General features: G+C 37.6%; 2 protein-coding genes across 2 annotated transcripts; both read left to right on the forward strand.

Annotated features, from left to right (window-relative positions):
• Positions 1–25: 25 nt before the first annotated feature.
• Positions 26–6,682, forward strand: LOC145911138 (ATP-binding cassette sub-family D member 2-like). The gene is made up of 12 exons (XM_082998388.1): positions 26–198; positions 404–581; positions 973–1,153; positions 1,832–1,974; positions 2,270–2,405; positions 2,636–2,730; positions 3,122–3,267; positions 3,620–3,765; positions 4,037–4,121; positions 4,869–4,994; positions 5,226–5,325; positions 5,713–6,682. The coding sequence occupies exons 1-12, from the start codon at positions 104–106 to the stop codon at positions 5,872–5,874; spliced, it is 1,593 nt and encodes a 530-aa protein (XP_082854514.1). The 5' UTR covers positions 26–103; the 3' UTR covers positions 5,875–6,682.
• A 4,110-nt stretch (positions 6,683–10,792) lies between these two features.
• On the forward strand, positions 10,793–21,454 carry LOC145910499 (lysophospholipid acyltransferase 6-like). The gene is made up of 16 exons (XM_082997640.1): positions 10,793–10,916; positions 11,093–11,217; positions 11,428–11,573; positions 11,636–11,713; positions 11,773–11,880; positions 12,028–12,083; positions 12,214–12,268; positions 12,326–12,443; positions 12,627–12,653; positions 12,814–12,904; positions 13,267–13,368; positions 14,435–14,538; positions 15,439–15,503; positions 16,573–16,708; positions 18,868–19,019; positions 19,727–21,454. Exons 2-16 carry the CDS (start codon positions 11,146–11,148, stop codon positions 19,932–19,934), a joined length of 1,518 nt encoding a protein of 505 aa, XP_082853766.1. The 5' UTR covers positions 10,793–10,916; positions 11,093–11,145; the 3' UTR covers positions 19,935–21,454.
• The last annotated feature ends 30 nt before the right edge of the window (positions 21,455–21,484 follow it).

Genomic DNA, 21,484 nt, shown 5'->3' on the forward strand with positions numbered 1-21,484 from the left:
CATATTAATATACTGTTCCCTTAGTTTTTTCCGAATCTAGCCCTCTGGTTGGCATTGTTTACTAATCAGCGACACCAATCTCCTATTTAGTGTTAAGAATTCAATGAAACTTCTGCTAGTTTCATTCAATTCCTCATACTACTGTGTGACGGAAAGGGTTCTTGCTAGACGGGCAAAAGAAAAGGGAGCCAACAACAGGTAGCGGTATTGCTAATTTTTTTAATTGTATATTATAACTTTCTGGTGCTGTAATTGTACTTGTGAAAAAGTGTCTTGTCAGATAATTAAAGTGATATTATGGGCATTTTTATGAAGAATTTAGATATTTGTTTTGTTTGAACACCGAAGTTTATTTTCTCTGAAAGAGATGTGAAATACTCAAGAATAAGACATTTGCTTTAAGGTTGCCTGGACTAATATCTTTTACCACTACCTTTGTAACTGCCCAAGTGCTGAGAAAAATGTCTCCCAAGTTTGGTGAACTCATTGCTGAAAGGGCTGCAAGAAAGGGATATTTGAGATACATACATTCCAGAATCATACAGAACAGTGAAGAAATAGCTTTCTATGGTGGCGAAAAGGTATTTTAAATTTTCGTTGTCTGTTTAGTAATAATTCTGGTTCAACAATGTTGTTCTGTTTTATGTTCATACTACAGAAAAGTGGCATATTTGATACATCTCCAATTAAAAGAAAATTTTATGTTGTTAATTGTTGATTTGGTTTCAATTATTGTTGATGCTGGTTCCATGTTTAAAACAATGTGCCATATCTAGAAAAATGTTTATGTGTTTTTGGACTATACCATTACTATGCTGCTTCATGAAATAATTAAAACATAAAAAACTATAACCATAACTACAACTGCAGTTTGACCAAAGCATGCATACATGTTTAAATTAAACCAATCATGTGAAATTCACAAATGTTATACTGAGTAGATCTAAATATGCTTACTTTTTGTTTCCACAGGCTGAGCTTAACTTACTGAACAGGTGTTACAAGTCGCTTGTTGACCAAACCAACCTCATTTATGTGCAACGCCTGTGGTATATAATGGTCGAACAATTTTTCATGAAGTATGTATGGAGTACTTCTGGTATGCTGATGATTGCAATTCCAATACTTACAGCAAAGGGCTACAATAAGTCATGTAAGTTGATAATAGGCAGCTTCAAACATGTTTCTGTGTTAATCGCCATTTAATTATAATTCCAGTTAATGAAGGTGTAAAAGTTGTGTTGTGTGATTATGAAAGTGGTAATGAACTTATAATAATTCAATAGTATTTAGTGAGATACAATATTTGGTATAACATAGATTTGACACTTACACTTCAAGATCCACTTAATTGTAATGTCAGTCCCTTTAGTTTAGGTGATTGACTAATCAAACAAGTTTGAAATCCAACAAGCCTAACCAATAACATAAAAAAATAACACCTTTGCAAGATTACCTGTCTACTTATAAAACAAGTCAAGAATATTAACTTGTGCATCGCCACTAGGGATGTGGCAGACCGAATCCGAATATTGCCCCCGAATCCTACAACCATGTGTTTTACCGAAAATTTAAACAGTGGTGCTTAGGATTGAGCATTGTCATTGTGATTTCAAAGCATCAAAATGGGATTGTACAAAGCACTAGGGAATTTAGTGCCAAATATAATTACGTTGCTGTAGTGAAAATACACACAGTGGTGTGTTTTTTTGATAAACATCTAACTCTATGACATTTAAAAATTCGGATTTAGTCAGGGTTTGCCATATGTTTTTTCATTCCTCACCACCATACATTCTACATGCTGAAGTTGCTTCTATTGTTTAAATAGCCACACAGGAAGAACGCGAAGAATGGGAAAACAAGCCAGAACATGAGATGATCAGCATAAGGACAGAAGCTTTTACATCTTCTCGCCATCTGCTTAGTACATCTGCCGATGCTCTTGAGCGTATCATCAGTTCTTATAAAGAGGTGATTCATAGTGTTCATACACAGCATTTCATGACATTGGACAAAAATATGTTGCTTAACCAATACTGTATCTGCGAACTTACGTTTTTTTCATTTTACCATTTGGATGGCATCATATGGCATCCTGATACAGATGTCTGTGTGAATGATTTACTGAATAAAGGATAAACTAACAATCGACGAAATCCAGTAAAATGTTATCACCTCAATACGTTTTTTTTTTAAATAAGCGAACTGAATAAATGGTAGCAGCGCATATTGTCATCATTTTGTCAATGCGAACTTTCTGTTGAAGGTAACCGAACTTGCGGGTTACACTTCCCGCGTGTGGAGCATGTTTAAAGTTTTCGAAGAAGTCGGAAAAGGCAACTACGAAAGGTCTGACGCAAACGGAGATGCAAGGGAAGCCTTACCCATGCTTGAAATAAGGGGTGAGTGACAAACTTTCGATTACTAGTGATGTAAGTTTTAAGTCTGTCGACAAATTTGCTCATCGTCAATTCGAAATATAATCATTACAAATAGTTCCGCTATATTGAAATCAGCACTTTCGACCAAGTTGTTTGTTAGTTCGTAATATTGCAGATGTCTCGAGATTTGCAAATTCTCTACGCGATGGTAGCTAAAAATGGTTTGTATTTTGTGCATTTGTGTGCTTAAGGTGACGTAGAGGAAACGGAAAGAGATATCGTTTTGGAGCAGATTCCCATCATAACTCCTAATGGTGACGTCGTTGTGAAATCCATAGACCTGCAGGTATTAACCGCTGACGTAATACGTCAATGAAAACTGATGCAAAACAGTTAAAATTGGTGGATACATAGTTGCCTCTCTCATAAAAGTAAAAGCAGCTTGTATTTGTTTCGAAAAAATTCCCAAACTAAATTCCCAATATTAGTACCATATTTCTTGGATTACAAGTAACCGACTTTAAACGCTAATTAGCGTCAGCCACGATAACGTTATGAATATTTTGCTCCTGGGAGTATTTTAGACCGAGCGTACGGAACAACTTGAATTTTGTTTGTTTCTGGAATAGACGTAATAATTTAAATAATTCCAACATAGTGCAAGATTTTTTAAACTAAGAAACGAAATTAAAAAACAGCTTTGCAAAGTTTAGCAACTTGTTCGTTGAATTGTAAAGGTTACTGAAGGAGTGCATCTACTCATAACTGGACCAAATGGCTGCGGGAAGAGTTCCTTGTTCCGTATTTTTAGCGGATTGTGGCCAGTTTACTCTGGCCGTCTTAAGAAGCCTCCACCCTCCAGCATGTTTTATATTCCGCAAAGGTATATTAATGTAGATAACCGTGTAAAAAGGTCGATATCGTTAATATGCCATGTATAGTCATACTTCTTCCTTGTACGCGTTCTTCACTCACATGTAATTGCGTAATTGTAGATCGAGAAGGCAAACGGATTTGCGGCGTGTTAAGCAAGATCAGACGAAATGTAGTCCTGTACTTTAGCTATACTGTTTAAAACAGACAAAAGACGCGATTATGTGATAATATTTAGAATAAGGCGTCGTCCATCCGTGTTTTTCCGGAAAGAGTGTTTTGCGGCCTACTTTGGTCATAAATTCTGCTTTTGTAAAAATAGTTGGTTTCCTTTTTTTATTGTTGTAAACATGTTTTGGCAGGCCGTATATGACTATAGGAACATTTCGCGAGCAAGTGATTTACCCCGACACGGTCGAGTGCATGCACAAGAGGGGAATAACCGATGCGGACCTGAAGAAGATTCTGGAAACCGTTCATCTCTACAACGTAGTGAAACGGGAAGGAGGTAAGTAAAAACGACAAACATATAACAATAACGTTTGGATGCAACTGGAGAGACAGCAAATAAAATTGTTTCTGTTGTTCGGAAAAAAATTCTTTGCCTTTTTTCGACGTAGTTTCAAAAACATTGCATTTGTTTTTTTTTTGATTGAGGACAGTTGTGAGTGTGCATACCGTGCGGAAGGATATTACATTTCCCGATATATGTAATTTTTAAAGTTATTTTGATTTATATGATGTGTACAAACCTGACTTATGCCGGTTTGCGCATGCAGGCTGGGATGCCGAGGCGGATTGGAAAGACGTTCTGTCAGGTGGAGAAAAGCAACGCATGGGAATGGCTCGTCTCTTCTACCATAAGTATGTTTATTGTTGTATAAATGATCTTACAATGTTTATGTATAAAAAGTAGGTAAAGCGACGTTTTTGATTACAACATTTAATTGGGTTTTGGCGATTTATTGTTGGTAAGTGAGTTTTTTGGCAGTATGCAAGCAGTTACAAAGCAGTGGCCGACTAAAAAAACACGATACGTTTTTTTCACTACTTGTATGATGCTGTAGACTGTAGAGCAGTGATTCCCAACCTTTTTGTGGTTGCGTATCACTTGGAGGTAAAACAATTTTGACGCGTACCACCTACTTGAGTGTTATAAAGTAACCTAGTGGATGAAGTAACAAACATTTTGAGATCACTTACGATTTTTTAAATGCAAACTATATCCGCAAATTACGGAAATTTGCTCGCGTACCACCTGAAATGCCGTCGCGTACCACCTGAAATGCCGTCGCGTACCAGCATTGGTTGGGAAACACTGATGTAGAGAATATATTTTAAAGAAATTTCAGCAGGAGAAAATGTCACACTTGCATTTGCCATTGAGGTATAATAGGAAGTCAAATTTAGGGACATTTTTGAGAAATTAGGACCATATTAATTTTATACGGCGTCCTTCAAAATACAAACAAATCTTACAAGTATGGACGATATGGCAGCCCTGACTTAAGCGTGTTACTCCAGACACTTTATTATGTTTCTTATTTAAACCGTGACCATCTCTGGTGTTGTGCTATACAATGTTGAGGAAATTGTTTACTTTTGTCACAGGCCGGTGTATGCCTTGCTTGACGAATGCACTTCAGCTGTGAGCATTGACGTGGAGGGAAAGATTTTCCAAGCGGCCAAAGACGCGGGAATCGTTCTCATGTCCATCTCCCACCGACCTTCTTTATGGTAAGTAAAATTGTAAAATAGCTCCTAACACAACTTATGTTCATAAGAACACAAAGTGTAACGTACCGCTGATTGATTTCCCTTTGCAAGTTTGTCTGGAGTAGAGTTTCCAGAAAAATTGAAATTTAATTTAAAAACGTGACCTAAAGCCTGCCTCTGGTTTTACTCTTGGTATGAGTAGGGCATGCTGCTATGAACCAAACATTTATACCAAGTTTTGCATATGCGCAGGAAATTCCACACCCATATTCTTCAGTTCGACGGTGAGGGTGGATGGAAGTTTAGCGAACTTGATACAAACACAAGGCTTAGTCTGAACGAAGAGAAACAGGTATCTGAACACGAACCACTTGGGTTTTCGCACTTTGTTGAACATGATATTGTACTGAGCTTACATTTGTGTCATTTGCAAGCTCTAAGTCTATTTAACTAATTATATCTCATTGGCATATAGGTTTCCGATTCCATCGTATCTGTATGCACAAAAACTAATAAACATCATTGTGTTGTCAATCGTTGTTTTAAGACTCAAGTAAATGTTGTTGTAACCAGGCCTTTTTACACACAAACCAACAGATTCTGCGTAAATAATACGTATGTGCTCAAAAAATTCTGTGTAAATAATACATAGAAATACACAAAACAAACAATCGTATCTACTTCATCGGTCGCCCAAATGATTCATTCTTTATCTTATAATGTCTTCCGCTTTCTTCAGCATCTCGAGGTCCAACTCGCCGGCATGCCCAAGATGCAAACGCGACTCAATGAACTGTGCAACATTCTGGGCGAGGACTCCGTACTTAAAACGACTTCGTCAGTTGGCGAAAGTGGATCGGATGAGAGTTTTCAAATGGAGGACGCCCCGCTGGAAAAGTAACCCCACTGGTCTTGTAGGTTTTCTGACCACTTTGTACTACTGGGCCTTCTTGTGAATACTTGAGAAAAGTTAATTTATTCTTTTAGGTTCTTTATGCATTGGTTGAAGCGTGCAACAAAATGTTATAGTGAAAGCGAAGTTATGTTGGTTTAACTTATAACAGTAAAATATGCAGTTGTCCACTTGCAGCTACCTAAGTTTACATGCATGTGTGTAAGTTTAAAGCAAGTTTGTCAGCATATCTTAAATGTAGCACGTACATGTACAAACGTTACTAAGTGATCAAATTCTGTCTCACAAATCCTGCTTTGAATAATAAGACTTTTCTATTGCGGTACAAGTGCCCGCGCGTGTGCAACACTTCGGTGCGCTTTATTTATATTTTATTCATTGTTAGCCGAGTAATTTCTCAGTAGAATTAATTGTTATGAATGTGGTTTTTGTGAGGTGATATTATACCGATATTTAATTCATTGTACGATAAATTTTCTCCATCTGGCCACTCCGACCGTTTGTGTATGTTTACAGATAATATTCCACTTTGACAGATGAACTATCGCACAATAAGTTACCGTAGGTAGAAGACATTTTTGTGAATGACAACAACTACAATGTGCGTTAAGGAACTAAGCGACGGTGGTGGGTTAATTTTCTTTTGGCCAAAACCGAAGCATAGTAACGTTTTAGTGTAGTACCTCTAAATCATTTTTCCTCGCGAGCATTAACATTATGAGGACTAAATAGTTTGTCCAGTGAGATTGCTGTGCACTGCGTGATTTCTTCAAAACTGTGATTTTTCGTCCCGATTTCACCACTGAGCAATTGTGGCGCTTTGCGTAATAAATTTTATCCATTCCTCATATTAATATACTGTTCCCTTAGTTTTTTCCGAATCTAGCCCTCTGGTTGGCATTGTTTACTAATCAGCGACACCAATCTCCTATTTAGTATTAAGAATTCAATGAAACTAGCAGAAGTTTCATTGAATTCCTCATACTACTGTGAGACGGAAAGGGTTCTTGCTAGACGTACAAAGGCGTGATTGGCGGCAACCGCTAAGGCGCGAAATCATTTCTTTCAAGTAGAAAATAGTCTTACCCAGGATCTTTGGTTGGAATGCCGATATGGTTGAAAAACATGAGAATAATTTATTTCTCTGTCGCATCAGTAGTTCTTAAACTTTTTTCTTTCAGTTAAACGGAATCCTCATTTTTCCACTAGTATTAAAATTTTAAAACTTATCGTTTAATTATTGCATGTTTACCTCATCAAGAGACCAATTGTCAGAAGTGTATTCGACACACAGTGAATACAGATTATAACGTTTTCTATTAAAGTTTTTGTGTATTTCGGTGCCGACTAATTTTAAGAACCACTGCTTTATTGCCACTGGTCATACTAATCGGAAAGTTGTTTATAAAGCTGAACACGCGAGGATGCTTAATTGTAGTATAAACCCAGCATGTAAATATAACTTTAAAAAGGCCCTAAACTCTATGCGGCTGGAAAATTTCAACCACAAGGTAGTCCATTAAAAACACCTTTTTGTGGAATCTATGCCAATAACTCTCGAATAAAAGCTTCTGTATAAGTTGTTTACATTGGAATGAAGACGTGGCACTCATTTTTTCGCTGCAAACGTGAGAATCAAAAATATCGAATTGCCATTGATTGGCGGCAGCTGCGAAACGAGGGTCGTTTTCACAGGGAATATCGGTGCTTTATTTTGAGTTCATCTGGTTATATGACCGCAAAAATAATTTAATTATTTTGGATCAACGATTCGGTTGCACCAAATTTATTTTTCAATGCTGTAAAAATTAGCATAAAAAACAAACAGCGAATTCGTCTTACTTAAAACAGAAGTTCTAAATAGCCTCAAACTTGTTTCGTTTTAGTGTTGTTGGGGCGACACAAGCTTATACTTTCGCATTCGAGTAGGTATTCATTTTCACATTGGAAACACTGCACTGAACATGTCTCTAATTTGAACGGAGATTTGTTATTTGTCAATTTCTCATTTCTTTGGGGGCCCGACCTAAAGAATATTGATTGATACTGGTGACAAAAATACCCAACCGTGAATGTAGCTGTCCCACCCATCATCTTCCAATTAGTGTTTTACTCTAATCCTATGCTAACAACACATTCTGCACAAACGCAATTAAACCTATGAGCAAGGTGCAACACACGAGATCGCGGCCAAAATCTCCAATTAACCTGTAAAAATCGAGTCATTGTTACAGGACAATGGCAAGAATATGGATTACGATCGAAATGTTGAAGGGTTCTCGTCAAATGCACGAGAAGTGTCAACGACTGGAGAGAGAACTATTGGAAGAATATGTCCTCTGCGACTTTTCACCGATTTAAGGTTCAGACCATCATTTTGGAAGCAATAAAATCCCTTGGTGAGACGTGGCCTCCTTAAGTAAACTTTACTTAAATATGTGGCTTCATCGACATGCGACACGCGACCAACGTCATAAGGTACCTTTGTTTCCTTGACATGTTTGAGAGCATTTTACCATTGCGCACAATCTTGTTTGTACAGACATGTTTTATAATGCTGTTTGGAGAAACACGACAGAAGCATTTTTTGTAGGAACAGTGATGGAAATGCAGAAACAAACCAGCTCGCATAATCATACAGAAAACATTCTCCCTGATAAAAAAAATCGTGATTTTTAGCACAAAAGTTTGGTTTCTATGAACCAACACTTCCAAAAGGCGAGTATTACCAACCGGTCGATTTCACAACACAAAATTACATCATTGCCACAACACTTAGTGGACCCACAAATGTGAAACATATGGATTGGCTGTGTGATAAATAATTAACAATATATTTCCACAAGCACATCAGGCTTGTTAAGAATATGCACCATAACAGTTCTGGTTGTAATTGTAAGTTGTGAGTACCTCGGGATTTGATTTATAATACATCGGATAAATACGATCTCCCTGTTTTGCACAGTCTCCGTAAGTTTCCACCTTTTGCTGCGGGAAGTCTTTCGCCACAGAATATTCTGCCGCGTGCACTGGGTAGGAAACAGCGACGTCGCCGGGCGTAGCGACCTGCCAGGGCGATGTTTGGGCCTCGTCCAGAGTCGGGCTGCTGTTATTGGTCGGTGATGTCACATGTAAAGTGGGACTGTCTCGTTCGTTTTTTTGGCGCTCGACTATCGCCTCCAATGCCTTAATGTACTCAATTGCGGATCGCAGTGTTTCCACCTGAGATAGAATGATTGATTAATTCCGAAATATTTATTCGGCGATTGTATTCCAGCAAATGTATATAAGATATATTTTATTGATATGAAACTTTATGGGAATTTTTTAGCGTCTTCGGAAATAAAAATAAATTATTCACCTATATATCCGATCGGACGACCTTGCAACTATATAAGAGTGCACCCTTTCGCAATATTTTGCTCACAAAAAAAACTTACTTTGCTGATTTTTCGATAATCGTTTCCAGTCGGAACCCTTTTCCTGAGGTCGTCGAAGGCGGAATTTACGTGTTTGATGCGACGTCGTTCCCTCGCGTTACGACGTGCGACGTTTTGAACATTCTTTGTTTTTTCGCCTACTGGTTGACGAGCTGGACTGCGGCAATCGGACACAACTGCATTCTCCACAACATTCTTGTTGTTGTCATAGATTGCCGGTAACATATGGGAATACGTATTGTAAAGTTGATTGCCGGCGTGCAATTGATGCGTTTGATTGTCACTCATCATAGTTGAATGATCGCTAAATCTACACAGATAGTAAGTTATATGGATGCAGATAGTACTCAAAACAAATATTTACGTATTGAAACCCATGTGAAACAAGATTCATATACCATTGCGTTTGCTTTTCTTTGAACGTTTGCGTATAATTACGTATAATTTTGCACTTTTTGCACTAATTTTTTGCACATCTTTTATTTTGTCGTGTAGTAGACATATTTGTTATTTTAACTGGACAAAGCAGTAACTTATACTACTCTCTCGTACATATTACTCAAGAAATAAAAACTCTCTGAACCAAAAATATTGTCACCTCCATCGCATAAAAATTCGAAGCAAAGCGCCCGCTAAAATAATCATGTCCCTTTTATTGGTGAAGCCAGAAAAGGGATTTTTTCGTCTTCTCTCTCAGCTTTTGTGTTTTTCTAAACCGCGTCTTCGCTATTGATGATTGACAACAATAAGCCATGTGCAAGCATTCAATGTTCACCTTTCCATCACGCCCATAATCACTTGCTAATTTTGTAACGTACTTAATATATTGATTGTATTTGATTAAGTGATATCGACGATGTCCATGATAGCCAAAATATATGGGTAAATAGGTATCACAAAGGAAGACCTCGTCCTTGTCGAATAACTTAGGTTTCTTTTATCAAAACTGTTTTCAGCAAAAATTTAAATTTTTAATGAATTCGTTCCATAGTTTTTTTTTGTTCTGGGCCAGGGCCATTTTCTGTTTTATTTTTAGATAGTGGCTAAAACGTAATGGGTCTTCAGTTTTGTGTGAAAACACAATAGACAGTCTTTTTTTCGCAATTTTTGATTTGCAAATAGTTAAATTCATAAACGTAAGTAAATTAAAATCCCATGATGTTCGCACAATATTATTTTTCGTGTTAAAATATTTGTCCTACTAGGGAATTTCCCTTTCTTAAACTTGATTCACCAAACATTACGAATAGAAGCATTTTACGTGTAGCTTTTTTGCAATAAAAAATGCACTGTTTTCGTGTGAATCATTTTGATAGCGCAAGAAGAAATGAATACAGTTAACGACTTAACGTGCGGTGCGGATTATGTAAAAAATCAAAGATACGCATGGCAGCATGTGCGGTGGTGCATGATTTAAACAAATAAAAAACACATTTCGCCGTGGGCAACCGGGACTCAAGCAGCTCGCAGACGTTGCTGCGCTCGGCGGTTGGTGGGATGGGTTAGGTTGCATGTTGCGGTGATCGTTATGTCTCCCACTGTGTTTGCTCACGGTTTGCCTTCCTTCCCACTTTAGCAATTTAATGCGAGGTGTGTTTGCATCTTTGTGAGTGTAATGTGTGTGTTTTTATCTAACGAGGCAAATTCTTTTTTATTTGGTTTTGCATTATCTTTATGAATACATTCTATTTTTTTAATAAAACGGGCAAGGATAACTTTTCTGATTAAGGAACTTTTTTCTAATTATGAACTAATGAACTTTGCAGGTGAATATAAGTTGTAGTGGAATTGAACTGCTTTTGCAGTTTTGTGCTCCAAAATGACCATCATAATGGACACAATTCATTCAAACTTGGAGCGAGTCATTGGAATGTCTCTACAAGAGGGTCATGTTAGTAAAATTAAGATAAATATATGTACAATGAAACAGAATGAAAGTTAATTTCGTTTTTGTTAAATCACATTTAAGTGATGTTTACTTAGGCTCCAATGCAAGTTATGAAATTATAATTAAATTCTGAGTGATTCTGAGTGAAATTACTGATCTTTTTATCACTATTACTTCAGAAAACATTTAAATAGGTGAAAATATTTTTGTCAGGTAACATTCCTGGTGGCTTTATTCCTATCTTTACTTGGATCCTACATTTTCAAGTTTTTTATCAACAAGCCATCAGTTCACAGGGATATTCAGTTATCTGTGACATGTGTCTATGGATTGTGGTTATTTTACTTTTGCTGGGGCTGGTAAGTGGTTTTAAAGTTTTGCAACATTTCATTTTACCTAAATTTCTCTCTCTCTGTTATAGGAATATTTTATTTCCGGTTTTTGATGTAGTTCTTTCGTATCTTTTACTAAAATTCCTTTCTCCACAAATCGCACATATGTAAGTACACATGAAATATACATAAAATAGGTTCAAAAATAAATCGTTTTCTTTTGTAGATATGTCTTTGCTTCTGCATTATTCCTTTTGTCTTTTTGTCATGTGAAGAATGTTATGACGAAGTACAGTACAAGTACTGTTACTGCATATTCAGCCGATTTTACTGGGTAAATTTTATTCTACACGAACATACAATATTTTTTAGCTTTAATAAATCAGTTATATGAAAGTATATTTATTAAAAGTTTTTATCTATTTTAAAAAGTCTTTCAGGGTTTAAATGTTTTGTGAAGTATGAACTAATTTGTTTTTAGGCCTGTGATGATATTCACTCAAAAAATTTCTTCTCTTGCATTTGGACTGCATGATGGTAAACTCTATAAACATTAAATTGCGTTAATATTCCTTGTCTGTAAATCGTTGTTTCAAGTGAAAATTTGAGTAAAAAGACTTGTATGGAACACAGCCCAGTAAATTTCAGTAAAAAACTCCTTTTGCAGGCATTTCTAAAACTGAAAGTGAAATGACAGCAAGTCAGAAGAAGCATGTTTTGAGGTACCAATAACACTGCTCCATTTTTTAGCCATGTTAATAACATGTTGATTTTGTTAGAAAAATGCCAACCTTTCTTGAATACTTTGCTTACATGTTCAACTGCTTTGGAATTTTATCAGCGCCATTTATATTTTATGATGACTTCATTCAACTTATCGATGTGGGATGTTATGAGGTAAATTTTACTGACCTGTTCCAAATGATAAAGTGATAGTAAGAAAAATGTTAATCTTTGTTATCGCAATGCAATCTATGATAAACTACAAACTTCTAAAACTAAAACCATGCTTTACTTGATTACTGTGCTGCACTACACTTGGCTTTACAGCTTTTAATTAATTATTCAATGTGTTTGCAGGGAAAAACAAAACCACCCTCTTCAGCTGTAAGTGTTGTGAATGATTGTTTAGTAAAAATAAAAATTTTAAACCCTGTTTTTACATTTGTTGCCCCCTTGGTTGGTTTGTATAGTTTTATTTTTCTTACATAGTGCTGACTAAATGGCTAAACAATGTAGAATATCTATCAAGAATATTTATTTACAGCATGCAGTTGTCACAAAAGTCATTGCTGGTTTGGCAATTGTAGCTTTGTTTTTTGTTGGAGATGAGATACTTCACTGTGAGCTTATATCAGGTATCATGTTTCTTGTTTTTGGCAATGTGCCCTACTGGACATACAAACTATAGGCATTATGCCTGAAGCTAAAAACTCGCTGGCATATTGTTATCCATGTAGTCTTAAAGTTTACAAAACATTGATAATAATCCATTGTTTTTTGGAATTAAACATTAACCTTTTGTAAATCTCGTTTATTTGACAGGTGTAAAAAGTTATGATATATGACTTACAACCACATTCATTTTGTTTGTTTGCTCAAAACATATGATGAGCTTTATTAAAGCTTTGCCTAAATTGGCACACCAGTGATTTAAATTGTTAATATAAGCCGTACGGCTTCACATGCAATTTACAAAAACTGATCATTTGGTTTTCAGATGAGGAATTCATAGCATCAACTTCCCCGTGGTACCGTGGACTTTACATATACGTCACCCTTTTTGTCGCGCGCTCAAAATACTATGGCGTTTGGCTTTTCAGTAAGTAAAGGAGTTTATCTTCCGCGCTAAAGCTTGTCGTTGTGTATAGTTCTGTTACTGAGTAACTCGCAGTTACCATTGTAGCTGGAAGGCGTGTCCCACAATTGGTCTGGTAAGCACTCCTTAAAAAAGGTTTTGCAACAAGACCAACAATATTACGGTTGCCTACATTTACTGCGTTTAAATCTGATTACATGGACACAGCTTTTCAGTTTTGAGCTGACTTATTTCACGAAGTGACGTCATGTACCTTCGCATAGTGTAAAGTGCAAATTTAGGAAATGGGTACCGCTGTTGCTGTCTTCAGCAAACAGCGATTCATAAATCACCTCATGGCATACACGCGGCCTTGTGGCATGCGTTTGCCCTTTCAAGTCCATCACATTCTGCTCACTAGCTTAATTGAAATCACCAAACGTGACGTTTCCATAATAGATTATGTGTAATTTTGAATGTGCGCATTCGAAATTTAGGCGGACAAACAGAACGTGGGGTTGCGGTTTTTCGATTTTCAAACTTTTCTCCCGTCTTTCAGGGAGTAACCGCATGGCGCGTGTAGGCGGCGGTGACGCTCTATTTATCGCGGTACACCCAAGGGCCCAGATGTCATAAGACCTGGAATACATTAAGTCACATTCTTGGAACCAATCGCGGAAGTTAGGTTTAAACGACTTCAGCGAGTTTTTGGTGACGCCAAGCATTGTTTGTTGTTGAATGAAACTAAACTCGATTTGACTCAGCGACAGTTTGTACCGGAAATTTTGTGTTTTGGCTTCTACCGGAAATTAGTTGTTATTTATGAGCCGCACAATGTCAAATAATAGCTCCGATGAACTTTCCTGTCCAAATTAACAACCCCAAAACCATGTTGTGGTTACGTAATTTCTGTAATCCGGTCATGCTTCGGACTTTTCTGTAGTAAAGGGTGACAAAATTACGACTAAACAGAATCGGAGCGTTCTGAAAGACTTTTGATGAATTGCTGCCATGCACTAGGATGTCATTTCACGTTGGTCGTTAATTAACGAATGTCGCGACCTCAGTGACGATCCTTGTGTTGTTTCAGGCGACGCAATCTACAATGCTGCAGGGCTCGGCTACAACGGGCAAGACAAGTACGGTAGAACAAAATGGGATGGCTTGTCTAACATAAACATTGTCAATATCGAGGTAAACTGCATGTTTCCAGTGGTTCTAACTGCTTTTGTACATACCTGTGAACGCAATAGGAAAACAGCAACCGAATCACTTTTTTGGGCCTTGGAAATCTTTTGTGCCAAAACGAACCAGCCTAGGATTCCATTTTTGTTAAAAAACTGTTAAATTTAGGAATTTAAGCACCTCATTCATAGAGTCATTGTATGGCGTGCATTTGCATGGCCGGCGATTATTTTCTAATTATTTGCTGTGAAGCACCTAAATATGTCCAAATAGAGTAACTCTGTCTGTCGGGGCTTTTCTAGTTTTTTTAAATTCTGTCCCGAGGTATCAATAGGCTGTCGACCCCAATCACGCCACCTCTTTGTTTTCACGTCATGCTTTGTCGATATTAGAAAACGGTTTATGCGCCAATTATAGTCGTGTCGATTTTCCGCTCATATTACCCAGAACTTTGCAACGAAAATATTGAACTTCCTTCAAGTTCTTTGAAAGCTTAACCATTGTTACCCTGACATGCAGCTGTGTTTCTTTGTATGTTTTGATGGGTAACAGCTTAACCAAACCAATACCGCCAAGCTTTGAAATAAAGCCTTTGTGGCCAATGTATAAATATCAAGGTCTTGCAATGGATTAATCTGGGGTCATCGAAACTCACCCTATAGGACGAAACAGTGAACTTTTTTAATCTTTGGTCTCAAAGTAGCACTGCACAAAGGCTCTTGGTGATGGCAAGAGCTTGTGAATGAGGTTCGGAATAATTTCAAAATATTTTCGTTTCGGCGTGGAACCCACAGCACACCTTCACATTGTATTCATTGAGTCAAATATGTTACTGAAAGCGTCTTGGACAGTTGGCGATGCCGTTACTGAATCAATAGCTATAAACCAGGCTCTTGTTTGTTTTTCCAGTTTGCAACTGGCATGAAATCATACATTGACAACTGGAACATACGCACCACAGTGTGGATTCGATAGTAAGTGTACTAAACATTGTTACATATTAAATAGTGTTAAAGCGACTGGTATGGCAATTTTCTGAAAAGCAGCAGACTTGTCATGCTTTAAAGCGTTGTTCCCTGACTCTTTTGTGGTCATGTACCACATGGAGGTTACACACCATCACCACGTATCACCAGCTTCCATGGGAAGCAATTTCGATCAGATATCGACTGGATTTTCCGAATCGAATAACGTAAATGTGTGACAGATTATTTTTTCGTCACGTTGACCACATAGTATCCTCTCTTAAAATTACTTTCTAATTCAAAAACAAATGTACAAAGCCCGTAAGTAAGTTGGGACATGGTGTCGTCGTTTTTTTTGTGATTCGGGAAATTCAGGTGGGGTTGATGACCTCAAAAACGTCCGAAACGAATGCTAACTTACGGATGAATTGCTCATTCTCCAGATTTTTTTGAATATCATTTCCCAGTGGTTGATATGCAAATACGCGACTCAAAGCAGTGGCCTACATCCTGCTGCCCTTGTTAATATTCCATATTTTGGAAAGGTTACTAAAGCATGTTTCCCTTTGAAGCCACGCAAAACTTGGAACTCATTTTGGAGAATTGAGCATCCGTTTATCAGCTTATGGCCAAAGATTTGAACCCGATTAGCTTCTGTGTTGACTTTTAGCACTGCAAGCCGTTTGTTAAATTCCATTCCCTCTGTGTAGCTTCGCCCAATTCCCTTGGCGCCTTGTTAATTGTTTGGTTTGTAAAAGTGACGATATGGATTCAGTGTCGCTCGAGTATTCAATGAAAAAGTGTTATAATGTGAACCTCCAGACTGACCTAATTGTTTTTGTTGGTGATGACTTGCGCTTACCATTACATTTTAAAGTTAACTGATATTGAAATCTCAGCAAAGGAGATGAGCGAGCAACTTTGCATTTAACCAGTCAACCATGATCACTCTAGGCTTAACTATGAGCAAAAGGCCAACTAATCGTCCCTAAGGGACCCATTGAGCCGATACTGCGACACAATAGGCGCGCATATACTCATTCAAGGAAAATCCCATAATGATGTGATGCATTTACAGTGTGGCTTACGAGCGCATGCCCCAGAAGTGGAAAACCGCCGGATCGTTCGCTCTCTCTGCTTTCTGGCACGGATTTCTTCCCGGCTACTATCTTATGTTCTTCACTTGTCTCATTTTCCTCACCGTGCAACGAAAGGTATATGACTAAAATATGTGTTTATTATACGACAACGTGAACACAGGGGTCTTAGGTGGAAAAATGTGCTGAATCGAAACCTCTGGGAAGATCAAATTTACGGCACCATGACCGCGCGAAATTGTAGGGGGCTTAGGCCTTCCCGCCTACACAAGACAATTTTAACTCATAAAAATCTTTTTCAGCATTAAAGCATAATACAAAAATGTGCGTTACTGCCCGTTTAAATGTGTACTTTAATATTTTATGAGGCCCTAATATTATATGAACTTTCGTTGCATTTTTTTATTGCCGACAAAGGGGTTTGGGTTATCACCATAAATCTGTTTGTCTATTTGCAAGATCAAGAAAATTTAGCAAGAAAAATTGAAATGTTATGGATTCAAACCGACACAAACCTTTGTACACGTGCAAAATTTCTGGTAATAATGTCACCGCAGAAACGTTGAAGCGTAAACATGTCAAAATTGTTGCTTTTTGTTTGTTCCTAGCAGTTTCTTGTTGTTAATGTTTTTTTCGGCAATTCAATCTACAACGTAGGGCTTATTGGGTGACATCTAATTGTAATCAAACTAAAGTGCTTTGTTCTAAGCCTGTGGTACCCAGCAACAAAAAAGCTTTGTTTGAATTTCGCAAGCGCGTATTGACTCTTCCATACATGGAAAATTAAACTGAGGGTCGAACCCGGTCACAGCGTGCACGTTGGCGTAACGCTCCAGTAAGTTTTGCCGGGTGGAAAACCGCATAGTGTACAAACCCGCACAAAGGATTCTCTGCGGCGGTTTAACCCGAATAATAAACGTATGACGCAACGGGGGAGACAAAATCTGTCCACGCCCGAAGTAACCTTTTCTCTCCTACGCGAAAGCGCATTTTTGGTTGGCTGCGTAAAAAGCGAACATGTGACCGGCTTATGGTCACGTTTTGCCGCTTGACCTGCAGTAACCCAAGATCGCGCGACTTTCCACTTGCTTACTTTCAATTTGATGAGGTTGCCTGTATTTACTACTCTCTGTCACATGTGTTGATATTTCATTACAATTTCTTGTTAAATAGTTATAATGCTTTGAATTTGAAAGCCAAAGCTATTATGCTGTTAATCATCTTAAGTTAAGTAGACGTTTTGAACACGAACTGCGTTCATCATCATAAACATGAAGTCGGAAAAGTATTGCCTTTAACCTTAAAGTAACTGTTCAATTTTGCTTTTGTCTGTTTAGGATGTTTAGGTGGTATTCAAGCATTTAGCATCAGGTTCTCTCACTAGCAGCAAGCCATAGTAAACGCATGAATACAGTGCTTGAAGTGAAACTTAGGCCTATACATACCGTTGCCAACAACCGGTTCGCGTTAGTCATTAAATTCCTAGAACCGGCTGAATCCCACCACTAGCTTTGGTGTAATGCTCTAATCTAAATGAGTTTTACTAATGCAGTAAGATGTAAATGTTGTTGTTAGTATAATGTAGTTTTACACAATAAATTGTTATGATTCGCTGCGTTACATGCATTCTTCTAAGCCGATTCTTCTCATACAGATAAATTATTTAACGCCTGTTCCACATCAAAACATGTTGAACTATTGCTTTTTGTGGTCAGATCAAACTTGATATACCAAGCTATAAATTTCATATGATATAGGTCTTTTGTGTATGGTTACTTTGTTTTTTTTTACTACTGCTTGACGTTTATCAACATTTGATTGCAATTGTGCTCCAAAAGTTCGCATACACCTAGACATTTTTCAAATACCAATTCACAGCAGTTTCAATAATATGAAGAGTGGTAAATTGGGGAATGACTGCGGCACGTTTTTCCTGGCCGTTCTTATGTTTATTGGTTTCGCAACATCGCACGAACGTCAACTTGTCATGACGCATTTGCACTCAGCAGCAATGCACCCAAGCTTGACGTAACAGTATCAGTCAGCCAATATGATGGGTATAAAGGACACATGCTGAATTCATATCGCATATATTTACCTGTTACGCTAAGTGAAAAACAAAAGTCGAGGACAAGAACTACAACTGTAAAACGTTGATTATCTTATAATGTTTCAAACTTGCTATTTTCTTGTTGTTTATTGTAATTGCATGTGAGCGAGGCTATACCAATATATACGACATATGGATTTTAGCTTTCTACTTCCCATTTCTGCAGTTTCGACGAGCTGCAAGACATTACTTTCAGCGCACGATGCTGTCACGAGCATTCTACGAGGTTACAACACTTTTTGCAACTCAGTTGGCCATCATGTACGGTGTGACGTCGTTCGTGCTCTTGGAATGGACCACCTCGATCAGATTCTACCAGTAAGTACATTGCGGTGCAGGTAGAGTTTGCACTTTGTCCCGTGACATGATGCAGGGTTTTTCTTGTTTGTGTGGCCGAAGAAGAATATCGCGTCGACCTGTGACATGCAGACTACATTTTGCAACATACGCGCAAATAACTTTGTGGTAAACACCACCACCACCGAGCGCGACCTTTAAATCACTGCATTTTTAACAATGTATTTTAAGCTGAAATTGATGAAATGAGTACATTTTTTGAGTTGGGTCATTGGTACCCAAACTTTTCTGCGTGCGAAGGTTTTGGTTAGACTCACTGCACTTGTCGCATCAAGTGCATTAGGAAGATTTGAAACGAATCGAGAAAAACATGAATTTAAACAGGGATGTCACAATCGTTTATTAGGCGACGCACTGGAACATTTAAAACGACGCACAGTTTGGGAACTAGCAGTTCAGGAATACACAATCAAAGCATGCATTGAGTAAACTACGGAAGTAAATTCTTTGTGTGCATTTATGAAGATGGACAGGCTTTCATTCGGAAAATGTAGTTTCATGGCAAACAGTCCGCAAGGAATATTTATTAATCATCAAACTTGTAATTTAATTGTATCAACTACATAGCCTGAATTACCATCTGAGATGTCATACCTTAATCTTAATGTTCTCTTGCAAACCCCACACTTTTTAACGTAAATATAACTAACTCTTTGTCTCTTTAATAGGTCGTACTGGTTCATTGGCCACATACTTGGAGTTGCTTTGGTGTTTCTGGTACCGAACGTCAGCTCCAGGGCCAAGAAAGCTGAAGACCCCGCCAGCAAATCTAACGGGCATGCAACTACAAATGTGACGGATTCTGTAAAGCCGTTGACGTCAACTTTTGCCGAAACTTCGACCAGCAACGGACAATATAATGTGAGGCATCGATAGCTGAACGACCAGTGGAAAAATTTAAAATGTGGTACATGTTCGCTATCTTGTTGCTTGCACAGGGTGCCTTAATAGTTGTAGTGTGTGTATAAAATTTGTGCTATGTCCTACAATTAGTTGTTTTTAAATTTGTACATGGTCTTTTCTGAAACATGTTGTTGCATAATCGCACATATGGTATTCGCATTGGACAGCTTGGAATGGTGTTTTGTAGTTTATACGTATAAAGAGTTTTCTTTTGATGGCCGAAAAACAATTGCTATAATCTTCTTTATCCTATTCAAAATTTACGACTGCTATTCTAAGAGAAAATCGTCAGCTAGCATGTCTACGTTTTGCGTTGGAATTTCCTATCGTCCACAATCGTGTTTTCTTTTAATACAACCGCAATTTGGTACCCATGCGGTTGGAAACGATATTATTATGAGTGTAAATAGTGTTGCATTTTAAAAGTTTCAAGTATCAAGTGCTACCAGTTTTTTCTCCTTTCTCTTCCTTGTGTTGTTGCTAAAGAGTGTTGTGCAGTATATTCGCTTCATTAAGCATTCTAAAATGCGTCATCGCCCATGTTAATTATTGCGCAGATTTTAATTCTCAGTCGCGGTGGGTTAAAGATTGTTACACTGTCCTGCTTGATACAAATAATGGAAACAAGCATTACAGTCCAGTTATCTTACTATTATGCAGTTACGGTAAGACAACTTGCTTTTTTATGTGAATGTGCAGTTTTTTTGATCATTTTATGGTTTTCTTGTCTCCTTAAACTTTCTTCGTTCTTTTTCGGAATGAACGTGTGCTTGTTTCCTATGCAACACAATGAACCCAGGGTATCGGTTTTAGACATTGAACTTCATAACACATTTTAATAAAATCAATTTTAGTTGAACATGCTGGCATCGCGACACCGTATATCGTTGTGATCTCTTTTCTTTTAGCTTCTGGTTATTTTTATGGCACACCATATATGTATTAATTCTATTTTGTTAATTTTTATTCTGATGGAGGGGTTTAGTCCTAGGTGACTTATATCTAATGCATATATTTGAACATGGAAGCGAGTAACCCTGCGTAGCTGACGATATGACACAAACATGTGATTAAATGCTTTCATGGTCCTACCAACAATAAGTATTATATATGGTCGAACACACCAAAGCTTAACCCAATAATATCATTGCTCAGCCAAACTTGTTTTTACATGTACCTTACCTGACTCACTTCCCAATCGTGTGTTTGTGATTGCGCTTGCAGTGTCCCTTGCTTTGTGTTTATGCAAATTTAATTCAAGTTTCAGTAGCCAATGAAGCAATTATGCGTTACTGTTTTTGCATCGTGTGCGCTTCTACAGTTAAGCAAGAAATACTTTCAATGCCCATTGCTGCGTATATCTCCTTGAAAAAAGTACCCACGCCTTTCTTCTTCGTGTGTTTTTTTTAACAGACATGAAGGTCATGTGACCCGATTCTGTGCCCTTGGCTTGTTTTTCCTGGGCATTAATAAAAATTTGTAACGTTACTGCATTTTTGTTTGTTAGTTTACGCTCCCCTGAA

The sequence above is a fragment of the Ascidia mentula genome, chromosome 8, assembly GCF_947561715.1.
Source record: "Ascidia mentula chromosome 8, kaAscMent1.1, whole genome shotgun sequence".
Taxonomy (NCBI): Eukaryota; Metazoa; Chordata; class Ascidiacea; order Phlebobranchia; family Ascidiidae; genus Ascidia; species Ascidia mentula.